The 27,047-nt window shown below is 47.4% G+C and overlaps 1 protein-coding gene across 1 annotated transcript in view; it reads right to left on the reverse strand.

Moving 5' to 3' along the window:
- Positions 1-27,047, reverse strand: part of LOC105471836 (SH3 domain containing ring finger 3) — a 373,482-nt gene that overhangs the window by 119,598 nt on the left and 226,837 nt on the right. Inside the window, exon 3 of the mRNA XM_011724585.3 lies at positions 14,950-15,045. Within this exon, the coding sequence (XP_011722887.2) occupies positions 14,950-15,045 (96 nt within the window). The remainder of the gene's footprint in view (positions 1-14,949; positions 15,046-27,047) is intronic.

Here is a 27,047-nt window from a genome sequence, read left to right on the forward strand (position 1 = left end):
TGCTCATATTAGGTGTACCTGTACACCTAATATGCATCTCCAATGGATAGGGAGATCCACAGGGGCTAGGCCATCCTCAGGGACTGGGGAGAAGGCTGGAAGCCTGGGTCACTTCCTCCTTCCATCCCTAGCTCTGTTCAAAGGAGCAATTCTAGGCAAGGCGGTCGGCTTTGCAGCCTTGATCCTCTCTTCCGAGGTCTATGCACGTTCCTTAGCTTCCAGATCCAATCTACATTCTTCTGAGATTTTCCAGTCCTAAAGCTAGCACTTCCATTCCAGCTCACCCTCAGCTGGATCCAAGAACAAGGTATGCAAAATTGCCACAACTAAAACCCCAACTCAACCCAAAGGAACATGTTTAATAACAGGTGAACAGATGAACCGTGTTGCAAATTTACCAGTAACAAATATGAAGAAGAGCAGAGTTTCAAGCAAACGTTCATCAAAAGACTTTACGGAGGTGTAAATTTGGCCTCCTGCGTTTATTTTTCTGTTTCTGGTGCCAGGCCCTACCTCAGTCCAGTGGCTTCAGGATAAATCCGCAGCCATAACACAGTCCTCCCTGGCTGGCTGGGGCACAGGGGCTTCGGCCTGGCCAGCCCCTTGAGGTCTGAGTGCTTGTGTGGGCTGCTCCCTGCCTCTGATGCTCAAGCAGCTGACCTCAGGCTCTGCCTACAATACACTGGCTGTCCCTTTCCCAAAAGCACTGATTATTTCAGACAGGTTCCTTTGCCCCCGATGGTTCAAGGAAACTCATTCTCTAAGTGATTGTTTCCTTTCATTGAATGAAACCTAAGACTATTCCAAACTGTATTTTCAAGAGGACTGGATATTCATATTGCAGCCTCAAAAACAACAAATGCAATTTTGCAACAGGACATGGGGGCTTCTTCCTGCTCTCTGCAGTGACATGGGAGGTGACACTGGGGTTGTGCAGGGCCCCCAAACTACAATTAAGGTAACAATCATTTCTAACACATAGTTCTCCCTTTGTGTACTGTTTTGTGCACTTCACTATGTCTCTAATTTAATCCTCCTAAGAACCTTTGGAGGTAGGTGAAGTTATTACCCCCATTACACAGATGAGGAACCTGAGGCACAGGGAGTGACAGAGCTGTGCCAGAGCCTCTTCTTGACTGTCTGATGCCAACGTGGGCAGGGGCCTGGCCTGTCAGAGGGACAGAAGGGACAGAGGAAGGCCAGCATGCCGGGACCGTGATCAAGGCCAGGCATGCAGGGAGGGTGTGAGGTTGGGTGGACCCACAGGGTGGACTGCAATGAGGAGTCTGGATTTATTCTAAGAGCAATGGGCCCCACTGGTGGCTTTAAGCAACAGTGAAGTACCCTCCTTAACTTTGCAGAAATGGTGCCTGGTTCCATTGCTGTGTGAGAATGAACTGTGGGGTAGGTGGGACTCTCAGAAGCCACATAGGAACCATGGGCCTGGAGCTGTCCTGAGGCCTTCTGCCCACATCCCCAGGGGCCCAAGACCCTGTGGGTTCCCTACGACCAGAGCTCAAAACCTTTAGTCTAGAAGGCTCTCTCCACATGCATTTTACACTATCAAAGTTCACCTCAGCAAAGCAGGAGTGGGCTTAGGAATGAAAAGGACGTGGTCAGGAGGAGCCTATGGACACAGGCACAAGGTCTCGAGCACTGGGCAGAGAAGGGGCCTTGAAGAGAGACCCCAGACTCAAACGCTGAGCAGATGCCAATGTCCTCAGAGTGACCTGCGGAACCCCCGAAGCCCGTTTCCCACTCCCGCTCTGGCCCCAACCCCTCTCCTCCCACCTGCCTGCTTGGTCACCCTGGCTTAGAGTCCCTCGGCCAGCTCAGGCCACCCCTGGACCTGCTCTTTCCCTGCCCCTCCCCGAAGGCTGCTTCCCCAGCCACGTTCCAGAACGCTGACATGAAGACTGCAGTTCCCTCCTCCCAGGCCCTTCCTCCTCTCCTGGTGTTACTTTCTCCGTGGAGAGTAGAAACCCCTCCAGACTTGCTTTTCTTCACTGTTGTGTCCTCCCTGGTGGATGTGGTCGCCAGGGTTCTCTTCTGCTTCATTCAGTTTTCATCCCCAGGGCCTGGCCCACAGCTGGTGCTTAAGGACTGGATGAACGTGGGACCCCAGGTGGCCTGGAAGGAACTGTGGGGAGGGCACTGCCCAGCAGTGGGACCTGCTCTTTCCACCAAAGGCTAAGCCACCAACAGAAACCTAAGGTGGAAGGAACAAGTGGCTGCTCACACCTGGCAGGTGACGATGGCCCTGATGTATCTCTGATTTATGATGAAGTCCAAAGCACAAATGTCCCAGAAAGCTGATCCCTCTGATGGAGGCAGAGTTGGAAAGGACGGGCTGCCTTCATTTGTAAGGGCCCTGAAGGAACTGTTTGTGGCAGCCAGGAAGCCTCTCGACTCTCATCAGAACCTTCTCCCTAACAAACACTGGAGACTCAGCAGGGTGGTAGGATGGAAGGGGCTGAGGGATGAGAAATTACTTAAAGGGTACAAGGACAGACTGATCACTGAAAGCAGGACACCTGGAAAATGAGGCTGATGTCCCAAGAGCTTCAAACTAAGACTCTTAATTGCTCTCACTTTCAAGGATTTGGGAGGTGTTTGTAAAATCAACAGAGTAGCTCCGAGCTCCTCTGAGGCGGCTGAGCAGAAACGAGATGAAGCTGGAGTCACTGCTGTTTCTCATTCTGCATCACAGGTGGAATTCAGGTGGTTACAGAAAGTCCCCCCCATAGGGCACACACACAGTTCGAGCATTTCCCCGGAACTGAATCTTAAATATGCCTCAGTCCGCAGCACCCTGCACCCTCTCCATTGGAAACAGAAAGTATTGACAAAAGGTACCATGGAGGAGAAGCATGAAGACAAAAGAAGAACGTTTCCAACTGGCCCGAAGTGTCAAGCTTGGTCATAATTCATTGCCAAGTCCTAGAACTAAGGGTGAGGCAACAACCGAGACCTGCAGGCTAGAGCTCCCTGCAAAGATGGGCTGGTCTGGAATAGAGATGTTTGGGGTCCCCCAGGACCTCCCAGTGACTCCACACGGGTGTGCTTGGTTCCAGCTGAAAAATCAGACGTGGTTTCTTCTGCACCAAACATAGCCCTGGATCTCAGCCAAGAAGTGCTGCTGTCATCCTATAGGCACCCAGTGCCAAATCTCTCCACAGCTAAGTATGCTGTCACCTGAAAAACTGCAACCACTCACAAGGTCTGCCTAGGGACAAGTGCCTCGGAGCCAGGGCCCAACCTCAGGACTGCATGGAATCTGACACCGGTTTCCTCCCAACTTCTTTAAATGTGGGTGGTACTTCATGAGGCCCATCTCCAGGTTCAGACACACTCTCCAGTCCTGAGTGTTGTGATCAGAACACTCAGGAAAGAAGTGAGCATGGGCCTGGAAGAGTGTGGTCCACACATTAATCCACAGAACGAGATGGTGGGAGGAGAAGCTGCAGGTCAGACTGGGGCAGGGTTCATAACCCAACAGCCAACTGTTTCTGCACTAGCAATCCTGAGAGCAGAGAACGTTGGGGGTGCTAACTTCAAATTCTGGCATGGAACTGCTCATCGGCTGCAGGCCCTGGATGGGGCTTGGCTGGTCTATCTCGCCAGGAGAATGCAGCCTTCCTCTTCCCCTAAGGCTGTTCTGAAGATTCAACGGCAGATGGATGTTAGAAAGCACCAAAAGGATGTGAGGATGTGACAGGGCTGGGTGTTCCAAAGGAAGGTCCTGGAGACGATTGGGGTGCTGTGTGTGGGGTGACAGAGCGGCTGTTTTAAGATTGCTGAGGCCTGGGGACACAGCTGCAAGACGGAAGGGCATGTGCTGAGTGTAGAGAGTTCATGCAGATGAGGACTGAGGAAAGGCCAACCATGTTGGGGGTCAGGAGGTGGGCTGCTGAGGGAGGTGGGCTGCTGAGGGAGGTGGGCTGGCCAGTGGGCTGGGCGCAGGTGGGCCTGGTGCAGGCAGCCTCCGCCCCAGGCTCTGAGTCAGTCCCACTGCAGCAGGCTCTCCCCGGGGCTGGGCCTGCAGCTTTCCCAATGACTTGTGTGATCGGCAACCAAAACAGATGTCCCTTCAGCAACCAAGATAGACCCTATGGTTAAGGAAACAAAGTTACCTATGGGTTGGCATGGCAACTTCCTAAATTCCTGGGCTACAAGGAAAGCCACACTCTTGCTAAACTCCCTAACAATAGGTACTACCCAGACCACTGCAGCTCTGATGGGACAGAGGACAGACCTTACAAACACCCTTTCTGATAAACAACTGCAGACCTCAAGCCAGTTTCAGCAGCTTATGGAGGCTGCGCACAGGCTGTGTGTGTCCTATAGTTCACCTGTTGATGGAAAGAGCCAAATTCCACCTCATTTCAATGCTGAAACCCTACCCTAAAGTGATGTGAGATGTGTGTTACGTACATGTTTGCCCATTCCACACGCGCTCAGCTCCCCTTATAAATATGCATAGCTTTCCCACAAACCTGCTAAATATGTATGATTCTACTGTGTAACACAGACCCTGCAAGCCATGAAACCCAACTGCCCTTCCCTTCTGTGAAGGGAGAGCAGCTTCGTTCCATGTCAGAGACTATCTATTCCTGGTTTGCAAACTGATGTCACCAGTTAAGCTGTCCTTTCTACTATTTAGCCATCCTGGGGGCCTTTCTGACAACACTCGAATGCTCACTGAAGTTTGCGAGCCACAGCCTAACTTACTCAGGCGGGAAAGGTAGACATGAAAGGGAAGACAAGAACATGGAAGCCTGGGAGGTGGGGGAAGCTGAGTCAGGGCACCGTGATGGCCACGCTGAAGGGAGGGCAGGTGGATGTGGACAGCCCAAGATGCCCTGCAGAGGGCAAGTGTGAGAACTCCGTCTCCTTAGGATTGGGTGGGTGCGCATGCTGAGGCCAGCAGGGCCCGGCGAGGAGCTAAAGTTAAGTGTAAAAGTAACCCTGCCATTGACCTGCTCAGTGGGAAGTGTACTGCCCACATGAGTGACAGGAGAAGCAGAAAGACAGCTGGAGCCTGAGGGAAAAGCAGTCTGGACACAAGGTTGGAGCTCGGTTACTTCCACCGGCCGCAGGCCAGACGCTCCAGCAGCTGCCCCAGGGCCACCTGGGTGTTCAGCTGCCCCTAAGCTGACACACTTCCAGTCCTGAGCAGTCCCTTGAGAAGGTGACTCACTTAAGCCTTCTATCATCACTTCCAGATCAGGACAAGGCTCTGAACTCAGCAAGTGGTAGACCGCTTGGTAGACTCATGGAGGAAGCCCTCTTCCTAACACACAATTTCACAACTACTGCTTAAAGCCAACACAGGTAGTCCACTTTAGTGACCAAAACAGTCAGCAATCAGCAACGACTCCTGCTGGTCAACATGCATGCAGCTTCTTTCCGGCAAGGCTGAGTGCACAGGTGCTGAGGACCACTGCATGCCCTGCTGGGGCCTCCAAAGGCCCTGAATTAGTGTCTGGCTCTCCAGCATCAACGTCTTGGGAGAAACCTAAAAGGTATGATGTCTGCCTATGCAGGTGGTGGGGAGCATCCGGTGAGCAGGGATTGCCTGGCTAAGGTGGGTAGCGTGAGATCAAACCTCAGGAACTATGGCACGAGGCTCCATTTGCCCCTTGGCCAGGCCGTGACAACATTTAAGGTGGGCTGCGGTCCCAGTGGTGACTGAGCCACTCAGGCTGCAGTCAGGGCTACTCACTGTCCCCAAAGAAGCTCCCAGGGAGGCTGGCAGTGAGGACAAGGGGCTTCACGAAAACTTACTAAGCTGTCTTGCCATGGATGTACAAGAATTGCTGCAAGCTTCCCAGCTTAGACCCGTTTAGAGATGGTCAGTGGGGCATTCCTCATGTTTCATGAGCTCTGTAAAACACTGAACCACAACCCAACAACACTGCACAGGTGCACAGGATAGCACCTGGGCTCCACACTGTGCTAGGACCTAGAAGGGAAACAATTGTGCGTTACAGGTCTGGCCTCAAAGGGGCTTAGGGAGACAAAACAAACACAGCAACAAGACTCCCAGCAGCTATGGAATAGCTATGGAATGTGAGATATTCTAAGATGTTAATTTCACAAAAAGCTCAAAAAGACTTAAGAAGAGAGAAATCAGGGCAAGCTGGTACCTAGGCACCCACCTATTTTTGCTGGAGATAAACAAAGCCAAACTACAATTAACAGCCATGTATGTGTGGATCACACCTTGGGGGTCAGATAACAGCAAGAAAATGTACAGACCCCAACCATGAATGCAAGTGGAGTCTCCCTCTTATGTAGTCTTGTCTCATTTCTTTACACTCTTTTACTTCTTTATGTCGTTAATCCGATTGAAGGGTAAGGGGAACCAGTGGGTTGCTGGTGAAGGCAAGACCACTGCTTATTCTCCCTGATAGGTCTAAGGATTTGCCTCCTGGACCACTCTGTTCAGACACAGATACAACATCACTCTCCAGCAGACACCCAACTTGGTGCTTGCCTAGTCCCTGCCTTCTGGTCCCCGCCTCTGGCTTTCCTGCCCAGTGTTCTTGGCAGTGACTGGGCTTCACCTGCGGGAGGTCTTTACAAAGTATTCCTGGAGGCACAGTCCACACTGACACAGAAATGCAAGCAGGACTGGCATCCACACTAAGGCTGGGGGATCCCTTCCACAGGCTGTCGCTGCTGCAGGAGCTTGTAAAAACAGAGGATGACAAAAAGCAAGAAAAATAAAATGAAACTTCAAACAAAATTGCACCTTCCCCAACCTTCTTCGGAAGACATTCCTGAGTATTTTTCCTTCATACTTTCTGTGACATCATCAGGGTGTCCTGACTGTTAGAAGCAGCAGCCACATCTGTCAGAAGAAGTGTAGGGAACACCAGCAGTGAGAAAACATGCAAGGGGGTCGCCTGGAGAGTGGGACCCTGGGACGGGCTTTGGAGCTTGGTTGTAACCCATCTCCATGGTAAACGACGACTTCAAAGGCATTTGCCAGTTCCTCATCTAAGGAAAAGTCCTGGATTATTACTTTCGCACTGAAACTGGGGAGATTCAGCCCTGGGGAACCTCTGACCCTTATTTCAAAATTCCTAAAGCATCACTGGCTAACATCTGCTTAGCCAAGATGAAATGATGGGAATCATTTTTACCCTCCTGCTCCAGACACTGAAACAAATCTATGAAACAAGATTTGCAGACATGGGACAGCAGAACGCACAGGACAGCAATCGCCAAGAGTGGAGGAGCCCATGACATGGGCTCTGTTACTGTCTCTGGGTTCTCCAGCCTCTCCCTGCATTGAGAAGACAGAGTTCTGGGTCTGGGGAGCCACAGTGGCTACAGGATGCAGGCTAGAGTTCTGGAGAGGAGGGAGCGGCAGAGAGAGACAGTCCTGGAGATCTGTAGAAAGTCCCCCGGAGTCTTCAGCTGACAGCTGATCAGGGCATTCATTTGAGGGAACTATCCAGCACTGGGGAAAGAACCGCCCATGAGGAAAAGGCAGAGCAATCTCTGGGCTCATATAAAGCCAGGAATAGTTTTCATTCCCAGCTTCCAGAGTGGAAGCCTCATAAATCACGGGGCATGGAGTAGAGAAGGTTATAGCCTCAGAAGTAGAGAAATTAGCCCCATATGAAAGGCTTTCCTGGCCCTGCCTAACAAAGCCTCAAAGCGAGCCTCAAAAGCACCAAACTGAATCTAAGCAACTCAACAAAAAACAAAGCTCAAGAACATTTGTAGGAATGCCAGGATGTCCAGTACACCAAACAGTAAAATTCACAAAGTCAGTAACCAGCTGAAAATTACCAGGCATGCAAAGAACCAGGAGGGTGCCTCAGAAGCATCACACAGCTCCATAAGCCTACGCGGCCTCCAGTTCACAGGCAAGACCAAGAGTCGGAGGCGTTCCAATCCCATCTCAGGTGGGGATGCATAAGGTCAACTGGGAGCTGAGAACTAGAGCCCCCATCCCTCCATCCCTCTCCCACTGCCTGTGTGGTTCTTGGCATGCTGGGTTTCTCTTTGAGAAGCTGAGGGGGTCTTTGAAAGGAGTGGGGAAGGCAGAGACCAGGACAGTGAATATGAGCCAGCTCCCTGACCCAGAGTGCAAGCTGGTGGGTGAACCCACCCAGACCACAGGATCAGATAGGTCTGGAGGCGCTGAGGAGGAGAGAGGAGACTCAGTTCAGCACCTGAAATACTTCCCTCGCGGCTCTCATTAGAAGTCACATCCTTCCTCTCTTTCTCTCTGAACACATCCCGCCTGGCCCAGGCAAGGGCTGAAAACCTTCAAGACCAAGGTGAAATGGCAAATCCAACCACGGCAGAGCTGCTCACTACTTTGAGGTGGTGCAGAACGCAGAGTGTGCACAATTAACAACAATGCCAGAGCTATCCGCTCCCAATGAGAGCTGTCGTGCCTTTGAGTCATCACCACACGTCTCAACAGCATACTTAAGAGGCAGAGGTTCAAAATAATAGCCTCTCTTTGTAAAAGATAAAGTGACAAGGAGGCACCTGTGCTACAGGAGCAGGAGGAACTGAGCTTGATGTTGCTGCATCCACCGAGGCTTAGAACCCAGTGGTCTGATGATGCATGCTATCATCACTGTGCTGAAGATAAGCACTCTCAAATGGGAAACGGCCATCAGCGGGAACTCCTGCTGTTTTTCTGGGTATTATATTATTTCGCTAAATAAGGATTTTCATTTTGGCTGCCATTATTTTTTCCAGGATCTATGAATAGCATTCCATCCACAATTTTCTCGAACACCACACCATATTCATTCAACACCCAACTAAGGCACAAGCATGCTGACATCAGACCAAGGCGTGGGTCTGGCGTCACAGAATCTGAACCTTCTGCCCCCTGCAGCTCTGCTTCTTCCCCAGATCCTGGGGTTATCTTACCACAGCCACTGCTGCCATGGCCTTTATCTGGGTTAGCAGACACTGGGACGGCCAGGAGGCTCATCATCATCAGCTGGGCCCCACCGCCACCTCTCATCTGTGACCCATTGCTCACCACGTGCTCCAGCATCTCCCGACATAGACCAACTCCCTGCTGGTCCACAGAGGTCCAACACCCCCAGGCTTCACACTTCTTATTAGCCAAGTGGAGAGGAGTATGCACCCATCACATGCTCCTGAAAATCTGCTCAAATAGAAGCAGACAATCAATGGAAAATGCCAAGAATAAACAGTTACAGCTCTAATCAAATTCTAGACCTTCCCCCGGGGAAAGGCACCTACTTTTTCATCCTAAGCCAAATCCAAAGGCCGTAAAATAGCCGGGACACTGAGCGGTTCTCTGTTCCTTCCGGAGCAGACCTGTCTGGGATGTGTGCCGGCTGCTGGGACAGGTGCTCCGCACCCACCCTGTGTCTGTCCTCACGTTGCAGACTCGGGTCTGTCTAGGCACAGGATGGTCACTGTTCACCACGGAAACTTGGAGGAACATAGGAAGGGGTCCCTCCTCCCCCGTTTACTGTCAGAGATGCCGAGATGCTGGCCGTCTCTAAGGATCCTTGGGATGCCACCATGTGCGTGTGTGGGGTGGGGGCATGAAGGTCTATCTAGGTGACCACTCACACATACACCAGCAACGCTTGGAGCAGCCAATTTCTGAATATCGTATTCAGGATAAATAAAGCACTACTTCTGGGGGGTCTTCTTCAGTTGGTTCCTTGAGATCCGGGTCTCCCCATTACTCTACCTGGACAACTGATGTTGTCAACGTGGAGGCAGAGCTTGACACTTGTGTCTGCTGCCTTTCATCATTTTTTGAACTACCTTTGGATCAGGATTCTGGCCCCACGGGGAGGTTTTCCCTGCAGACACGAAGTCACTGGTGTATTTGCTAACATGCCTTCTAAGTCTCCACGCAAGCCGCCCACCCAGGCTCTGTGTGAGCAGCCAGAGGCAGCCTATGTCCCGCCCCCAAGTCTCTCCAACCCAAGCTGATTTCTGACAACGCTCCTTAACGACAGCTTCCAAGAGGGCTGCCTCTCCTAAGCGTCCACACCCTGGACCTGTGTCCTGGTTTTGTTGACATTATCCAGCTGCAAACCTCACTCAGGCAGGAAACTGCCCTGCCTTCAAACCCATTCAGCTACATCAGGCCAAATGTGTTCAGTGCTCAGGAATGACACGGAGATCTTCAACCAATACAAGTATGGACTGAGGAGCAGCTTTCACTCCACAAACATTTATACCACCACCACCACCGGCACACAACAGTGCTCTCCGCCTGCCCCGGCCAGCCCGGCCTATGTGTTCTTATCTTCTCTACGCCTCATGGCTAGCCCAAGACATCTGCCACTGCCCTTGTTTGAGGGGGGAAACTGAGGCTCAGGAGGTTAAGGGGCTGACCACAGGCCATGCCCCCAATGTGCAGGTGATGTAGGACAAGCTGGGCCTAGTCAGGTCTGCTCTGAAGCCTACATCACCCTGAACTGCTCATGGTCCTGTCATCAGGGCCTATGAGGAATGGGCCCTGTTCTCAGGGAACAGCCGAGGGCTGGGCTGAGGCCTGACCCCAGGCAGGTCGGCTTGGACCCTGTGCAAAAAGAGAGGGGGGCTGTAAGGGTACTCAGCCCCGGCACTCATGCTACAGAGAGGGCAGAACTCTGGACGACAGAGTCCCTCGCCTGCCATCCTCCTGCGAGTTCACCCCACTCTGGCCCACTGGGGAGGAGGAATTCCTTGGGTTGGCTCATCCTCATTCCCCTTAGAACAAGCGCCTTCTGAAATTCTGAAAAACCTCAAGGACTAAAGACCCAGAAGAAAGGCCCTGTGGAGTGTCTGGATTTAATTCTTGTCCCCATCCGCTGGACTAGAGTTCCAGAGGGTGAGAGGCCCGGCCCGCTCCTCTCTGTGCCCGAGTGGACACCGGGGCAGGGTCAGCCTAGGCTCCTGGCAAGGGGTGCTGCCCAGCTGGCATCTGATGAACAGGTGTCAGGGAGATGTGTCCTGGATCATGGCGTGGGGACAGCCACAGGAGAGTTTCTCACATCCTTTTGCAAAACAATGGGAGAAAAAGGACAAGAAGGCAGGTTCCAGGGCATGGGACGGTGGCTGCAGCCGCGGGCAGAAGAGCTGGGCAGGGAGTGAGGCATCTCTGGTGAGCACAGCACAAATGGGGTCAGTGCCCAGGGGCAGCAGGCCCAGTTCATGGGTGAATGAATGCCGGTGGCAGGTGGGCGCCAGGGGATGTGGAGACAGGATTATTTCTACAGAACAGCAGAGGGAAATGTAGGTATGTCCAGGGCGGGGTCCACCTCCTCCAAAAGCAGCCGCAGCAGTGCAAGGCCAGGCTGGCTCCAGGCCAGGTGTGTGCCCTTCAGCTCACGGTGCCACTGGCAGGTCCAGGCGGAGACACAGCCACGGAGGGAGAGCACTGTGCAGGGCACACTCACATTTACTTTGTAAGATCCACCGTGGGCTTAGCATCATGGCCTGCACCGCGCTGACGGCAGGCTGAGGCCAGGTGAGGCCAGGCGAGGTGGGAGTCCCTCGGTGAAGCCCACAAGGCAGCTGTGTGCTGGGCAGAACCCTGCCGGGTGCCCGCGGATCCCAGCTGGAGCGGCTGTGGAGGGGACCTTGGTGCAATCCAAGCTTAGTGAGCATGAAAGAAGATACCCTCTAGTGTGAGGCGACGGGTCTGCTGCATTCCTTCATGCACCAGGGGACAAGCATCACTGGGACGGTGCCAGCTGCCTGCGCAGTAGCCCAGAACAGAGGCTCCAGGCTCCCTCCTGGCAGGTGGGTCTGACTCTCTCAGGAACCCTGTCAAACCCCCAAGCTCCCACCTCAAATGCCTGTGCGGCCTCCCAGAGGGAAGCAGTTTGGGCCGAACCAGGACTTTCCGATCCATCAGGATCCATACGGTGTGTGGGGTGCATGCAGTAACTACAAAAGGAATGAAAAGTCCCAGGAAACAGCTGTTCAGGCTGGTCTTCAGTGGCTGCTGAGAGCCCCAGGGCCTGTGTCAGAGCCGAGGCCGCCAGGTTATGGGTGTGTGACGTGGGGCCAGCACTGCATGGGCAGCCATCTCAGGAAGGGGCAGGAGGGGCAGTAGGGCCCCTGCCCACGGATGCTCAGGGAGAGGTCTGCGTCTCTGATCCTCAAGGACAGTCCAGGGCTTCCTATCCAGGTGGGTGGAACGGGCTGTGCTCAAGAGTGGAGGCAGAAGCTGTGAGTGGGTGCGGGCACAGATGGGGCTGTGGAGCCCTCCTCACGGCCCTGAGGGAGGAGGGCTTTTTTTTTTTTTTTTTGAGACGGAGTCTCGCTGTGTCACCCAGGCTGGAGTGCAGTGGCCGGATCTCAGCTCACTGCAAGCTCCGCCTCCCGGGTTCACGCCATTCTCCTGCCTCAGCCTCCCAAGTAGCTGGGACTACAGGCGCCCGCCACCTCGCCCGGCTAGTTTTTTGTATTTTTTAGTAGAGACAGGGTTTCACCGTGTTAGCCAGGATGGTCTCGATCTCCTGACCTCGTGATCCACCCGTCTCGGCCTCCCAAAGTGCTGGGATTACAGGCTTGAGCCACCGCGCCCGGCCAGGGAGGAGGGCTTTAAGGTGGCTTTCAGACCCACAGGCAGTCATGCCGCAGGCAGGCACAGATGCAACTGACTCCTCCGTTTGTCTCTGAGTGTGCCTGTGGAACCAGGAAGAGATGACAGCCTGCTGGACTGAGTCTCAGGCCTGAACCCGCTTGTGGACTCCCAGTGGCGCCTGACAGCTTCTTCCAGAGGAGGGGCTGAGGGGCCCAACGCAGGCTTCAGCCACCTCTGCTGCTGTCAGCTGCCTTGGCAAGATCTTACCTGCCCTGTAAGATTTGCTGTTAGCTTTTGAAATTGCAGTTAGAAGTGCACAAACCTTAACGGGACACCATTTCACAGCTGCATAATCTGTGCAGCCGTCCCGAGATCGGGACATGAAACCCTTCTGCAGCCCAGAACCTCCTTACGTCTTCCGGTCAGAATCCCCAAGGTCACCACTGCTCTGACTTCTGTCACAACAGAGGAGCTCTGCCTGCTTTTGAACCTCCTGAAAAACCCATACGGCATATACTTCTATGTCTAACTTCTTTCAAAAATTTGTCTTGGAGATTTGTTTATGCCCTTAAATGCTCTTTCATTCACACCCACGGTGAGCTAGCATTGCATTGTATGGATATACTGCATTTTCCTCAGCCATCCCACTGTTGATGGACACTTGAGTGGTGTGCTGTTTGGGGCCATCGTAATGAAGTTTCTGTGAACATTCATGTATATGATGGGCATCCCAGTAAGATTTTGCCTGGAGAAAAAAGTTTCGCCAGATAAAAAATGCCCAAGAACTCAAATTTCTGACTTCTGGACAGCACTGTAAGTGGTATTCAGGCATTACGTTCTTTGGTCTTAAGCACCAGGACAGAAAAGCTGAAGCAAATGTGCAAATACATGGAAACTCACAAAGTGTTGAGGGCAGATGTGAATCTTACAGGACAGTGTGTGTGTGTGAATCATCTGCCATGGCTGTGGGAGGGCCTCAGATGGCTTGGGCAGCACATTCAAACTAAATGTGCAAGAACTACTGGTCCCGAATATTTGGGGAAGAGGGTAAGAAATGAGAGAGACAAGGCTGCAAAATAGACTACGGCCTAACTGCAAAGGGCTTTGAATGCCACCCTAAAGCACTTGGACTTTATCCTGCAGGCAACGGGGAATTGACAGATGTTTTAAACGAACATCTTTAAGTATCTGCACACTGCTTGGTAGGTATGGCAAAGTTGGCCGTGTCACCTGTGGGCTTTCGGTGCCAACTCTGAAGCCCTTAAGTGTGTTAGGCAGGGGGGACACATGGAGCCCAGCACTGAGCTGAGTAAACTGCAGTTCATCAGCCAGAGACAGTGGAGAGGCAGGAGATGGTGTGAGGGCAGGAGAGCGAAGGGCCGGCTGAGTCTAGGGCCAAGAAGCCTACGGTCCAACCCTGGTTCTGCCACTCCTCGGCTGTAGGACCTTGAGAATGCTACATAACCTTCCTGCACCTCTGCTCATCTGTAAAGCAGGGCCATTCACGGTTTTCATATGCCATTGTCGCTGAGAAGGTTAAATGACCTAGTACTTACAAGTGTCTGGCACACAACAAGCACTCAGGAAGCATCCACTGAAGCCCCTCTTATGGGATGACACTGGTGGTTACAGGAATGAAAGCGTGCGGTCAGCTCACCAATGTGTACGTGTGGCCTTGCACTGACAAATGGCAGGCATACACGCCATAGGCAAATACTCCTACACACACACACACACACACACAGACCGACGCTAGCAGGTGTTTTAAAGACACATGTGCTAAGATGCTCCCCGCGAAGCAGCTACTCTAAACATACTCACTAGAAACCTGGTGCTTTAGTTACAGAAAAGGGAAAAGAAATTAGTAGGTCCGGAATTAGCCTCAAAGCACCTTTGCTGTGGTGCCTCTTAGGCAGGGAAGTTACCCAATAACCCAGAGTCCAAGGAGGACTTTGCAGACGGCCAGCAACGGTTCCTTCCAATCCGTGTGCAGTGGGAAGGGAAAATGCTGCCTTGGGGCAGGTTCTTCCCCTCTGGAGCTCATGAGAAAAGAGCAGCTGCACTTGTGGGGGTTTCAGAAACATGGGTGCCAGGCGCATGGGTCCCTTGAGAAAACGGGGAAGGCGCACAAGGGGGCCCTGCTGTCACTGCCCACATGGTGAGACGATTTGCAGCCGGTCCTGGGACAGACCACTGAAAACTGGCCAAGGCAGTGCTCACAGCACCGACCCCGTGAGGTGAATCAAAGCCCACACCCAGCAGCTCTCTGGCTACAGGCTATTGTGGAGGATCCTCTTTCTCTCTCAGAAAACGGGTTTCAACGTCAGGTGACCCCACTGTAGTGAAACAAGGGTGGGCAAGAAGGAGCCAAACGCAGGCGGACGGCACAGTCTTACCTCCACGTACAGGAGCGGGAAGATCCCGACCTTGTCTCCCAGCATGCCTTCCGCCCAGTTCTCATCCACTCTCCTGAGCACCGTCAGAATCTCGTCCTGCAGTTCCGGGTCCAACGTGGACACAAGCACATGGACATACACACAATGCGAAAGGAAACAAGACACTGGTTAGTACTGTGGAGGCTCGGAAGAGATTCTGAGGAATGTGTCCAAGAAGAGTGCATCATTCATGCAGGTATCTGACATCTTCACCCAGCAGCACCCTCTCTTTCTTTCTTTTTTTTTTTGGAGGGAGGGGCGGAGTCTCGCTCTGCTACCCAGGCTGGAGTGCACTGGCACAATCTCAGCTCACTGAAGCCTCCGCCTCCCGGGTTCAAGCAATTCTCCTGTCTCAGCCTCCCGATTAGCTGGGATTACAGGCATGTGCCACCAAACCCAGCTAATTTTTGTATTTTTTGGTGGAAACGGTGTTTCGCCATGTTGCCCAGGCTGATTTTGAACTCCTGAGCTCAGGCAATCTGCCCGCCTTGGCCTCCCAAAGTGCTGGGATTACAGGTGTGAGCCATTGCACCCGGCCAGAACCCTCTCTTTCTGACACTACTGATAATAGCTGCAAAAAGCCCCAAATGGGAAAGCCTGGCAATGTACCATACAGTTAGGACTTTAAAATGGAACTTCTATTATTTATTTAATGAAAAAAAAATATTTGGAATAAAAATAAATTCAGCTAAACAGAAAAGGCTTTAAGATTCTGGCTCCATCCAAGAACAAAAAAAAACCCCAATCCAACTGCATTTATTTAGAGTCGTGGGCACATAAAGCTTTCAATAACCCTCTTAAATTCTTTGGAATATTAAACAATACCAAGTACAAATGCACAAAGTGGAAACAGATGGAAGGAGAAAGGAAGAGGCAGGGAGCAAGGAGGAGAGGCAGGGAGCAAGGAGGAAAGGCAGGCTTTCTGGGGAGTTGAGACTGGGAGATGGGAAGTCATCGAGGAAGGAAATACTCAGGACACTGTCACAGGTGCCAGGAGACACAGAGACAAAGGGCAGGGCAGTGTGGGAAGGAAGGAGGGAGGGAGAGGAAAAGGACAGAGGAGAGATGGGGACTCACAGGGGGATGTGACCAGAGAGGAGCCCTGGGGGAGGGAGATAACAGCTGCAGCAAGTGTCATGAGAAACAGACGGGCAGGTGTGGTGGCTCACGCCTGTAATCACAGCACTTTGGGAGGCCACGGGCATGGTGGCTCACGCCTGTAATCACAGCACTTTGGGAGGCCAAGGTGGGTGGATCACCTGAGATCAGCAGTTTGAGACCAGCCTGACCAATATGGTGAAACTCAGTCTCTACTAAAAACACAAAAATAAGCCGGGCATGGTGGTGCGCGCCTATAGTCCCAGCTACTTGCGAGGCTGAGGCAGGAGAATCTCTTGAACCCCGGAGGCAGAGGTTGCAGTGAGCCAAGATCGCACCTTTGCACTCCAGCCAGGGTGACAGAGCGAGACTCCATCTTAAAAAAAAAAAAAAAAAAAAGAGAAAGAGAGAGAGACCACCACAGCAATGGCCTGGGCAAGATGGGTGTCACTCCAAGAGCCTTTGGTAAACCTCTGTTCCCTCCTCCAGAACCATCCTTCCTTCGGCAGCCAGGTGCATCATGGAACGCCCCAAGGCCTGTCAGCTACACTGCCCCCGTTATTTGTTCTCTGCTAGACCAGCTGGCCCATGTGTGACTTTAACAGGCTAAGGAGGAGATGGCCAAGAGTGGCCTCATGGAGAAGCCCGTCAGAGCTGAGTGTACCACCTGCCTTTTCAAGGAGCCTCTAATGCTCTAATGCAAAGCAGCAATTCGGGACTTACAGGCCTCTTTTGGGGTCAGAGGAAGAGATGTTTTAGGCTGGTGGGGTCCATGAAATCATCAGAGAAAACTGCTTCACCGGGAGCCGAGGGGGCCATAGGGTTTGGTGTCCATTCGAGGTGAGGCAGCATTGATCTAACAGAGCTGGACAGCCCATCTGGGATCACACAGAAAGAGGGCAGGCCTGGCTCTGTGCTGGGAAGCTCCTCCCATGCCTCTTCCAAACCGCTCTCTCCCAGGAGAACAAGTAGAGCATGGAGGCCACCAGAGGCAGTCACTGCTTTCACTTACCCCATCCTCTCCCCCAAACCCCAGCTTCAAAAACACCCAAACCAAAAAGATTTATGGCTTTACAATGCCACTTTTTCCAACTGACATTATAGGCCAGAAAACGTAAAAAGCATTCTAAGAGCATCATATCACTTCACATGGCCCAAAAGTCAGCCTCACGTCTGGGGGCATTTAGCAGAGCATCCCTCCAGCAACGCTCAGCTGTGAGTGTGGGGGCGCTTTTCTTTGTTTTCTTTTCTTTTTTTTTTTTGTTTTTTAGATGGAGTCTCGCTCTGTCGCCAGACTGGAGTGCAATGGCCCAATCTCGGCTCACTGCAACCTCCGCCTCCTGAGTTCAAGCGATCCCCCTGTCTCAGCCTCCCGAGTAGCTGGGACTACAGGTGTGCACCAACACGCCCGGCTAATTTTTTTTTTTTTTTGTATTATAGTAGAGACGGGGTTTCACCATGTTGGCCAGGATGGTCTCGATCTCCTGACCTCATGATCTGCCCACCTCGGCCTCCCAAAGTGCTGGGATTACAGGCGTGAGCCACCGCGCCCGGCAGAGTGTGGCGGGGGGGCTTTTCTAATCACCACGAGGGCACTAGAATGGAGCCCTGGCTTGGGGGAGGCACCCACAGAATGCTCCAGAACTCTTGTGACTGACCTGCCTCTCAAGTTCACCACCAGCAGAGGCCCAAGACATGATTGGCCCAGCTCAGATCAGCCTAAGAGCCTGAGGCTTCGCTGATCACATAAAGGGAGAGGTAACCAAAGGCTTCCCACATGTCAGAGCAGTCAGAACAGCAAAATATCATGAGATAGAAATTTAATTTTATAGAAGTTAAAAACAAAAAGAAGAAAATACCAGATTAATTTTGTTTCTTTCTTTCTTTCTTTTTTTTTTTTTTTTTTAAAGAAAATACCATGCTATCCACACTGGTATCTAACACTGGTCTAGAAATTAGAGCCAAATAAATAGAAAAATAAGACAAGAAGTATACATATTAGAAAGAAGGGTATATAATTCGACCTAGAAAAATACAGAAGCAAGTGAATATTAGAATAAGAATTTAAGAAAGGCTGCCAATTTTAGGATAAATACATAAAAACCATTGACTTTTTCATATACCAGTAATAATCAGTTAGAAAATGTGACTAAAATTGGCTAATCATTAAAAAAATACAATTAGTTCTCTAATCCACTGTATATGCCAAAATTCATTCCATAAGATTTAAACTTGAATGTCCAAGAAGAAAATATGAATAGATGTTTAATCTTGAACGGGGGAATGTATTTCAAGGTATGATAACAAAGATTTGGCTATAGCAAAACTAAATACTTGATGTTAAAAATAGCAGAAACAAAGCAAAAAGGCAAATAAACTAGAAAAGTACTTGCAGGATACATGAGAGACAAAGGCTTAACGTCTTTACTATATAAAGACTTAAAAAAGCAGTGGAAAGGCAGACAAATACCTCAGGCGAAAAACAGGCCAAGGCCAAAAATCAGGGAACTCTTGAAAAAAGAAAAACAAATTTCCATTCAACATATTTTAAAATGGCATACCTGGCCATTAATCAAAGAAACACAGTTTTAAACAGGAAGAGTCCCCTTTTGTTCCTTTTGCCTGTCAAATTAGCAATGAGAAACATAAAGCCAACTCACAGTGTTGGCCAGTATGCACGGAACAGGCATTTTCCCATTTTTGGTGGGGATATAAATGTAGGGCAGGCACTTTGGTGATTCCTATCAAATATCAAAGCCTTGGAAGCCTGTGCAACCTCTGAGCTAACAATACCACTTCTAGGAACTGTATTCTAAGAAAAATCAAGTGTGCAGAAAGATTTGTCACTGAAGACATTCATTATAGTGTTTGTTAAACTAGAGAAAAACTAAAGACAAATGCAAAGCAAAAAGGGACAGGTTAAATAAATTACAGTATTGTGCATTTGATGGAATACACTCAGTCATTAAAAATGATATAGGAGAGAAATAATGGAAATTAAAAGAGAAACGTTAATATTAAATTCAAAAAACAGGCCAGGCACGGTGGCTCATGCCTGTAATCCCAGTACTTCGGGAGGCCGAGGTGGGTGGATCACCTGAGGTCAGGAGTTCAAGACCAGCCTGGCCGATATGGTGAAACCCCGTTTCTACTAAAAATACAAAAATTAGCCAGGCATGGTGCCACGTGCCTGTAGTCCCAGCTACTTGGGAGGCTGAGACAGGAGAATTGCTTGAATCCGGGAGGCAGAGGTTGCAGTGAGCTGAGATTTTACCACTGCACTCCAGCTTGGGTGACAAGAGCAAGACTCCATCTCAAAAAATAATAATAATAATAATAAATAAAAAATCCAAAAAGCAGGATGGGCACAGTAGCTCAGACCTGCAATTCCAGTACTTTGGTAGGCCAGGTTAGGCAGATCACTTGGGGCCAGGAGTTCGAGATCAGTCTGGCCAACATGGCAAAACCCTGTCTCTATTAAAAAAAAAAAAAAAATAGCAGGGCACAGTGGCATGTGCCTGTAATCCCAGCTGCTCTAGAGGGTGAGGCATGAGAATCTCTTGAACCGGGAGACAAAGGTTGCAGTGAACCAAGATCGTGCCACTCCACTCCAGCTTGGGTGAGAGTGAGACACTGTCCCAAAAAATAAAATAAAATAAAATAAAATAAAATAAAATAAATTTTAAAAACGAATCCCAGTCCTGATCTCTGGTATTTAAGCTTACCTTCCACAAAGCAATCATTAATAAGTTTCTTTTGTTTACTTATTTATATATTTTTGAGATGAGGTCTTGCTCTGTTGCCCAGGCTGGAGTGCAGTAGAATGATCACAGCTCACTGCAGCTTTGACCTTCCAGGCTCAAGTGATCCTCGCCACTCAGCCTCCTGAGTAGCTGGGACCACAGGCGTGTGCCACCACACACAGCTAATTTTGTTTATTATTATTTGTAGAGACAAGGTCTCACTATGCTGCTCAAGCTGGTCTCAAACTCCTGGGCTCAAGTGATCCTCCCACCTCAGCCTCCTAAAGTGCTGGGATTACAGGCATGAACCACCATGCCCAGCCAGAAAGTTTCTTGTAGAGCCTTCCAGAAGTACAGAGATATTCTCCTCAAGTACGTATATATATACATGCACAAACATACATATCTTTTAGAAAGATATAAATGGTAGCGAACTCACCACACTTTTCTGTATCTTGCCTTTTTCCACTTAATTTAGTCTAAAGGTCATTTAGTGACAGTACATACAGATCTCCCTCACTAACTACACAGTGAAATTCCATTATATGAATGTACCGTAATTTACTTAGCGGACTTAATAGTTATTTTTAAATGAAAAAAGCAAAGTAAGATACAAACCCATTTGCACGGTGTCCATAAAGTGGAATGTCATCATTAATTTTACTATTTTTGGTTAAAATATTTTAAATATATATATATAAATATATATATATATATATATATATATACACACACACCTAGAAAAAGTCTGAAAATATATATGCCAAAATTTAAAGAATGGATAATTCTAGGAGATAGAAGAGGTAGAATACTTTTATATTTATTTTTTTCTTTCCTATTTTTCAAATAATCTCAGTGAATACCAAGTATTTAATAGTTTCATAAGAGAACTGTCTTATGAGCATGCAATTTTCTTGTGCTTCTAAACGACACGTATATTTCCACTCTGAAATTTTTTTAAATGTTGAAAAACCAAATATCAAAAAAATCAAATATCAATATACTTTTCTTTTGTAAAGAAAGTTGATTTCCAGGCAATGCAACAGTGAAAGGGACGGATACCTGCGATGGCAGGATCATAGTTTACAAGTACAGTCGACAGCCGGGACCATGGATACATGCAAATTGTAAATTTCTACATTTAGGCTAAAAAAATTAAATAACATAAATGTTCCTTGATACGAAGACGAATGAAATAAAACAGTGTCTGGGGCTTTTTAGTTAAATACAACCGCCACAGTAACTGTCATTTAGTCCAGCTCCCAGTCTAGAATGTAAGAAGCTGAAAGTCACCACTCCATCTTAACAACGAGTAAAAAAGCTGAACAAACTGAAAAAGCAACTCCTCTTCTTCGATCTGTAAGAGAGAACTGAGGTCACAGGGCAAACTGCTGCCCCCCAAATTGAAGAGATCAATAGGGAAATACCAGAAATCCCCGAGCAGCAGCCTCCGTGGGAAGCAGTGCTGGGTTAGGAGAGCCTGAACTGTAAATGATGCGTGCTGGAGGTTCAGTGTGGACAGCCTGACAGGTAAGAACTGCAGGGGCCCAGTCACTGGGGGGCCCCACACCTTTGTGAATTGTGCCTCAAGGAGCAGCTCCACTAAGTCTTCATAGTGAGTATCAGAGAAAAATCCACTCATGCTTCTGGCAGGGGGAGGGGAAGAGGAACCACTGTGAAACATGCCAGAGCATTCTGTGCTCAATAAGCTCCACATACAGGATAAACCAGTTAACCAGAGCCTCACCCATTGGGGTGTTGTGTGTGTGTGTGTGTGTGTGTGTGTTTTGAGACAGAGTCTCACGATCCTTCTGCCTCAGCCTCCTAAGTAGCTGAGATTACAAGTGTGTGCCACTACACCCAGTTCATTTTTGCATTTTTAGTAGAGACAAGGTTCCACCATGTTGGCCAGGCTGGTCTTGAGTTCCTGACCTCAAGTCATCTGCCTGCCTTGGCCTCCCAAAGTGCTGAGATTACAGGCATGAGCCACCACATCTGGCCCCCATTGGGGTTTTATGAGAGCCTTACCTACTGGGGCAAGGGAAATACCCAACTTCAGCCCACTGTAGCCATCCTGTCTCACCTACAGAGGAGTGGGTGAAACTGAGAAGCACTGGGGAAGTTCACAGGCCAGGGGCACAGCCTAGATGAAAGACTGAGACCTGATCCCAGGACTATAGAGTATTTGTGGCCGCATGGCCCCCACAGCATCAAAGGCCCCCACAGCACCAAAGGCCTATTTACAGCAGTTCTGTTTACCAGTCCATCAGTCCTTCATGTCTGAAAATATCACAGGACATACTGAAAGTCAAAAAAACGCCACACTTTGAAGAGACAGAGCAAGCATCAGAACCAGATTGAGCTGTGGCAACTGATGTTAGATTTGTAAGACCAGGGATACAAAACAACCATGATCCACATGCTAAGGGCTTCAATGTATGAACTAGACAGCATGTAAGAACAGATGGGCGATGTAAGCAAAGATAAAGAGCCAGAAGAGAAATGTTAGCAATCAAAAACACTGTAGCAGAAATGAAGAATGCCTTTGATGTTCTTACTAGGAGACTGGCCACAGCTGAGGAAAGACAGTCTCTGAGCTTGAGGATGTCTCAATAGAAACCTCCACCATGGAAAAGCAAACAGGAAAAAAAAAAACAAAAAAAAAAAACCATAATGGAACATCCATGAACTGTAGGACAACTTCAAAGCAAGAATTGTGGGGCGATGATACATATGTAATAGGAATACTAGAAGGAGAAGAAAGAAAGGAACAGAAGGAATATTTGAAACAATAATAACTGAGAATTTCTCCAAATTATTCTCAGACACCAAACCACAGATGCAGGAAGCTCAGAGAACAACAAGCAGGATAGATGCCAGAAAAATGACACTGAGGTATAGCACTTTCAAACTACATAAAATAAAAGATAAAGAAAAAATCCCGAAAGAAGCCAAAGGGGAAAAAACACGTTACCTATAAAGGAGCAAAGGAAAAGAGTTACATTTGAATTTTCAAAAGAAAACGCAAGCAAGAGAGTGAAGTGAAATATTTAAGGTGTTGACAGAAGAAAAAATCTACCAACCTAGAATTCTGTACCCTGTGAAATTATCCTTCAAAAGTGAAGCATAAATAAAGATTTCTAAAACAAACAAGAATTGAGTGAATGTGTTGCCAGTAGATGTGCCTTGCAAGAAATGTTTTTAAAAAGTTCTTTGGAGAGAAGGAAAATAATATAGATCAGAAATTCAGTCTACAGAAAGAAAGGCAATGCATCAGAGAAGGAATGGCAGTAAACTTAAAACTATTATTTTTGCTATTCTTAATTGATTTAACAAATAACTATTTAAAATAAAAACAATGTATTTGATCATTTTATGCTTGTGTGTGTGTGTGTGTGTGTGTGTTACATATACTTACAATGCTCATGTACAACAGAAATGAATGACAGCAATGATACAAGGAACAGGAGAGAGAAATAAATATTATTTTGTTATTACAAGTACTCATACTGCTTGCGAAGCAGCACAGAGTTATTTGAAAGTGGGCTTGAATTCATTGCAAATGAATATTGCAGACTCCAATGCAACCATTTAAAAAAGTAAAAAAAAAGGTACAACTGATAGGCTAAGAAAAGAGAGAAAATAGAAAATTAAAAATGCTCAATAAAAACCACAAAAGACAGAAAAAGAGTGAAAGATAGGAAATGTAACAAAAAACAAGGGCAACAAATATAATAAAATAATGCAAATATGGTAGAATTTAACCTGACTCTATCACACATCACTTTGAAAATACACAAATTAAATATACAAATTAAAAATTGTAAGTTGATAAAATAAGACACAACTATATGTTGTTTAAGAAACCCACTTTAAATATACACACACAAGTAGATTAATAGCAAATGAAGAAAGAGGTAACATGCTAACACTAATCAAAATATATTCATATTAATTTCAGACAAAACAGACTTCAGAGTGAGAAAAGTTATCAGAATAAATAGGGGCATTACATAATGACAAAGGGGTCAATTCTCCAAGAAGACATAATAATCCTTACATTACATGCACCTAACAACAGTGTCAAAATACATGATGCAAAAACTGACAAAAGGAGAAGTAGTTGAATCCAATACTACAGCTGGAGACTTTAACAATCAGAAATGGACAGAGACAGCAAGCAGAAAATCAGTAAGGATATAACTGAACTTAATAGCACTTAATGGCACCATCAACCTACTGGATACAATTGACATCCACAGACTATTTCATCCAACAACAGGAGATTACACATTCTTCTCAAGCCCACAGGGAACATCCACCAAGACAGACCATATTCTGGTCCACAAAACACACCTTAACAAATTTAAACAAATAGAAATCATACAATGTCTACTCTCAGACCACAATGGCTTTAAATTAGAAATCCATAATAGAGAGCAGCTGTAAATCCCAAAATACTTGGAGATTTAACAACATACTTCCAAATAACACTTGGGTCTTAGAAAAACTCTCAAGAGAAATTTAAAAAAATATTTTGAACTGAATAAAAATGAAGATGTAATTTACCAACATTTGTGAGATGCTGCAAAAGTAGTGCTTAGAGGGAAATTTATAGCACTGAATGCGCTGATTAGAAAAGAAGATCTAAAATAAATAATCCAAATCTCCACTTTAGGATACTAGGAAAAAAAAGAGCAAACTGAATAAAAAGAAGAAATAAAAGAAGAAATCAATGAAATTAAAAACAGATAAGCAATAGAGAAAAATCAATGAAACAAAAAAGATCAATAAAAATCATATGCTTCTAGCCAGCAAACTACAAAACACAGAGGACACAAATTACTAATATCAGAAATAAAAGAGGGGGCATCCCTCTATGTCCCATGGATGTTAAAAAAAAAAAAAAAAGGAATATTATGAATAATAATGCTATGCCCACAGATTTGATAACCCAGATTGTTGGGAGCAGGTCCCCCCAAATCTGGCCATAAACTGGCCCCAAGACTGGATATAAACAAAATCTCTGCAGCACTGTGACATGTTCATAATGGCCCTAACGCCCGCACTGGAAAGTTGTCGGTTTGCGGGAATGAGGGCAAGGAACATCTGGCCCGCCCAGGGCGGAAAACTGCTTAAAGGCATTCCTAAGCCACAAACAATGGCACGAGCGATCCGTGCCTGAGCATGTTCCTGCTGCAGTTAACTAGCCCAACCTATTCCTTTAATTTGGCCCATCCCTTCATTTCCCATAAGGGATACTTTTAGTTAATCTAATATCTATAGAAACAATGCTAATGACGGGTTTGCTGTTAAAAAATATGTGGGTAAATGTCTGATCAGAGTTCTCAGCTCTGAAGGCTGTGAGACCTCTGATTTCCCACTTCACATCTCTATATTTCTGTGTGTGTGTCTTTAAATCCTCTAGCGCTGCTGGGTTAAGGTCTCCCCGACCAAGCTGGTCTCAGCACCAGATGAAATGGAACAATTCCTTAAACGACAATCTGCTAAAATTCATACAAGAAGAAACAGATAATTCAATAGGCTTTTATCTATTAAAGAAACTGAGTAACACTTTGGGAAGCTTAGGTGGGCGGATCATTTGAAGTCAGGAGATCAAGACCAGCCTGACCAACATGGTGAAACCCCATCTCTGCTAAAAATAAAAAAAAATTAGCCAGGCATGGTGGTGCATGCCTGCAGACCCAGCGACTTGGGAGGCTGAGGCAGGAGAATCACTTGAACCAGGCAGGCAGAGGTTGCAGTGAGCTGAGATCATGGCACTGCACTCCCGCCTGGGCAACAGAGCGAGACTCTATTTTAAAAAAAGAAACTGAATAAATAACTAATAAACTTTCAAAACAGAAAGCACCAGGCCCAGATAAGTTCACTAGTGAGTTCTACCAAACATATAAATGAAGAAATTATACCAATTCTCTACAATCTCTTTCACTTCTGAAAGAAATGAAAAGAATACTTCACAGAAAGAATACTTCCTAACTTCTATGAGATTAACGTTACCCTAATACCAAAGCAGACAAAGCCATTGCAAGAAAATAAAATTACAAACCTATATATCTCATAAACATAAATGCAAATATCCTCAACAAAATATTAGAAAATTTAATCCAACAAGGTATAAGACAAATTACATACCACAGCCAAGTAGAATTTATCCCCGGTATGCAAGGCTGGCTCAACATTTTTTTTTCGAGACGGAGTCTTGCTTTATTGCCTAGGCTGGAGTGCAGTGGCACAATCTCAGCTCACTGCAACCTCCGCCTCCTGGGTTCACGCCATTCTCCTGCCTCAGCCTCCCGAGTATCTGGGACTATAGGCGCTCGCCACTATGCCCAGCTAATTTTTTGTATTCTTTAGTAGAGACGGGGATTCACTGTATTAGCCAGGATGGTCTCGATCTCCTGACCTCGTGATCCACCCACCTCGGCCTCCCAAAGTGCTGGGATTACAGGTGTGAGCCACTGCGCCCGGCCGCTGGCTCAACATTTAAAAATCAATAAATGTAATCTATCATATCCACAGGCTAAAGAAGAAAAATCACATGCTCATATTAATAAATAAAGAAAAAGCTTTAACAAAATCCAATACACTTTCATAATAAAAACTCTCAGTAAACTAGAAATAGAGAGGAACTTCTTCAATTTGATAAGGAATATCTACAAATAACCTACAGTTCACCTTAATTATGAGAAGCTTAATGGTGAGAAACTTTAAACTTTCCCACTAAGATCAAGAACGAGGCAAGAATGTACTCTCTGCCCCTGCTTTTTAACATCATACTAAAAATACTTCATAATACAATAAGACAAGAAAAGGAAATAAAAAGTGTACAGATTGGAGGGGAAGAAATACAACTGCCTTTGTTTACTGATGACATGATCATCTATTTAGAAAATCTGGAAGAACCAACTGAAGAACTTCTAGAACTAATACTTGATTATAGCAAGGTTGCAGGATACAAGGTTAATATGCAAAAGTCAATTGCTTTCCTATATACAGGCTGAGTATCTTTTATTTGAAATGCTTGAGATACAAATGTGTTTTGGACTTCAGATGTTTTCAGATTTTGGAATATTTGCATATATATAATGAGATATCTTGGGTATGGGACCCAAGTCTAAACACAAAATTCATTTGTGTTTTATATATACCTTATACACATAACCTGAAGGTAATTTTATATAACATTTTAATAAT

The sequence above is a fragment of the Macaca nemestrina genome, chromosome 13 (genome assembly GCF_043159975.1).
Source record: "Macaca nemestrina isolate mMacNem1 chromosome 13, mMacNem.hap1, whole genome shotgun sequence".
Lineage (NCBI taxonomy): Eukaryota > Metazoa > Chordata > Mammalia > Primates > Cercopithecidae > Macaca > Macaca nemestrina.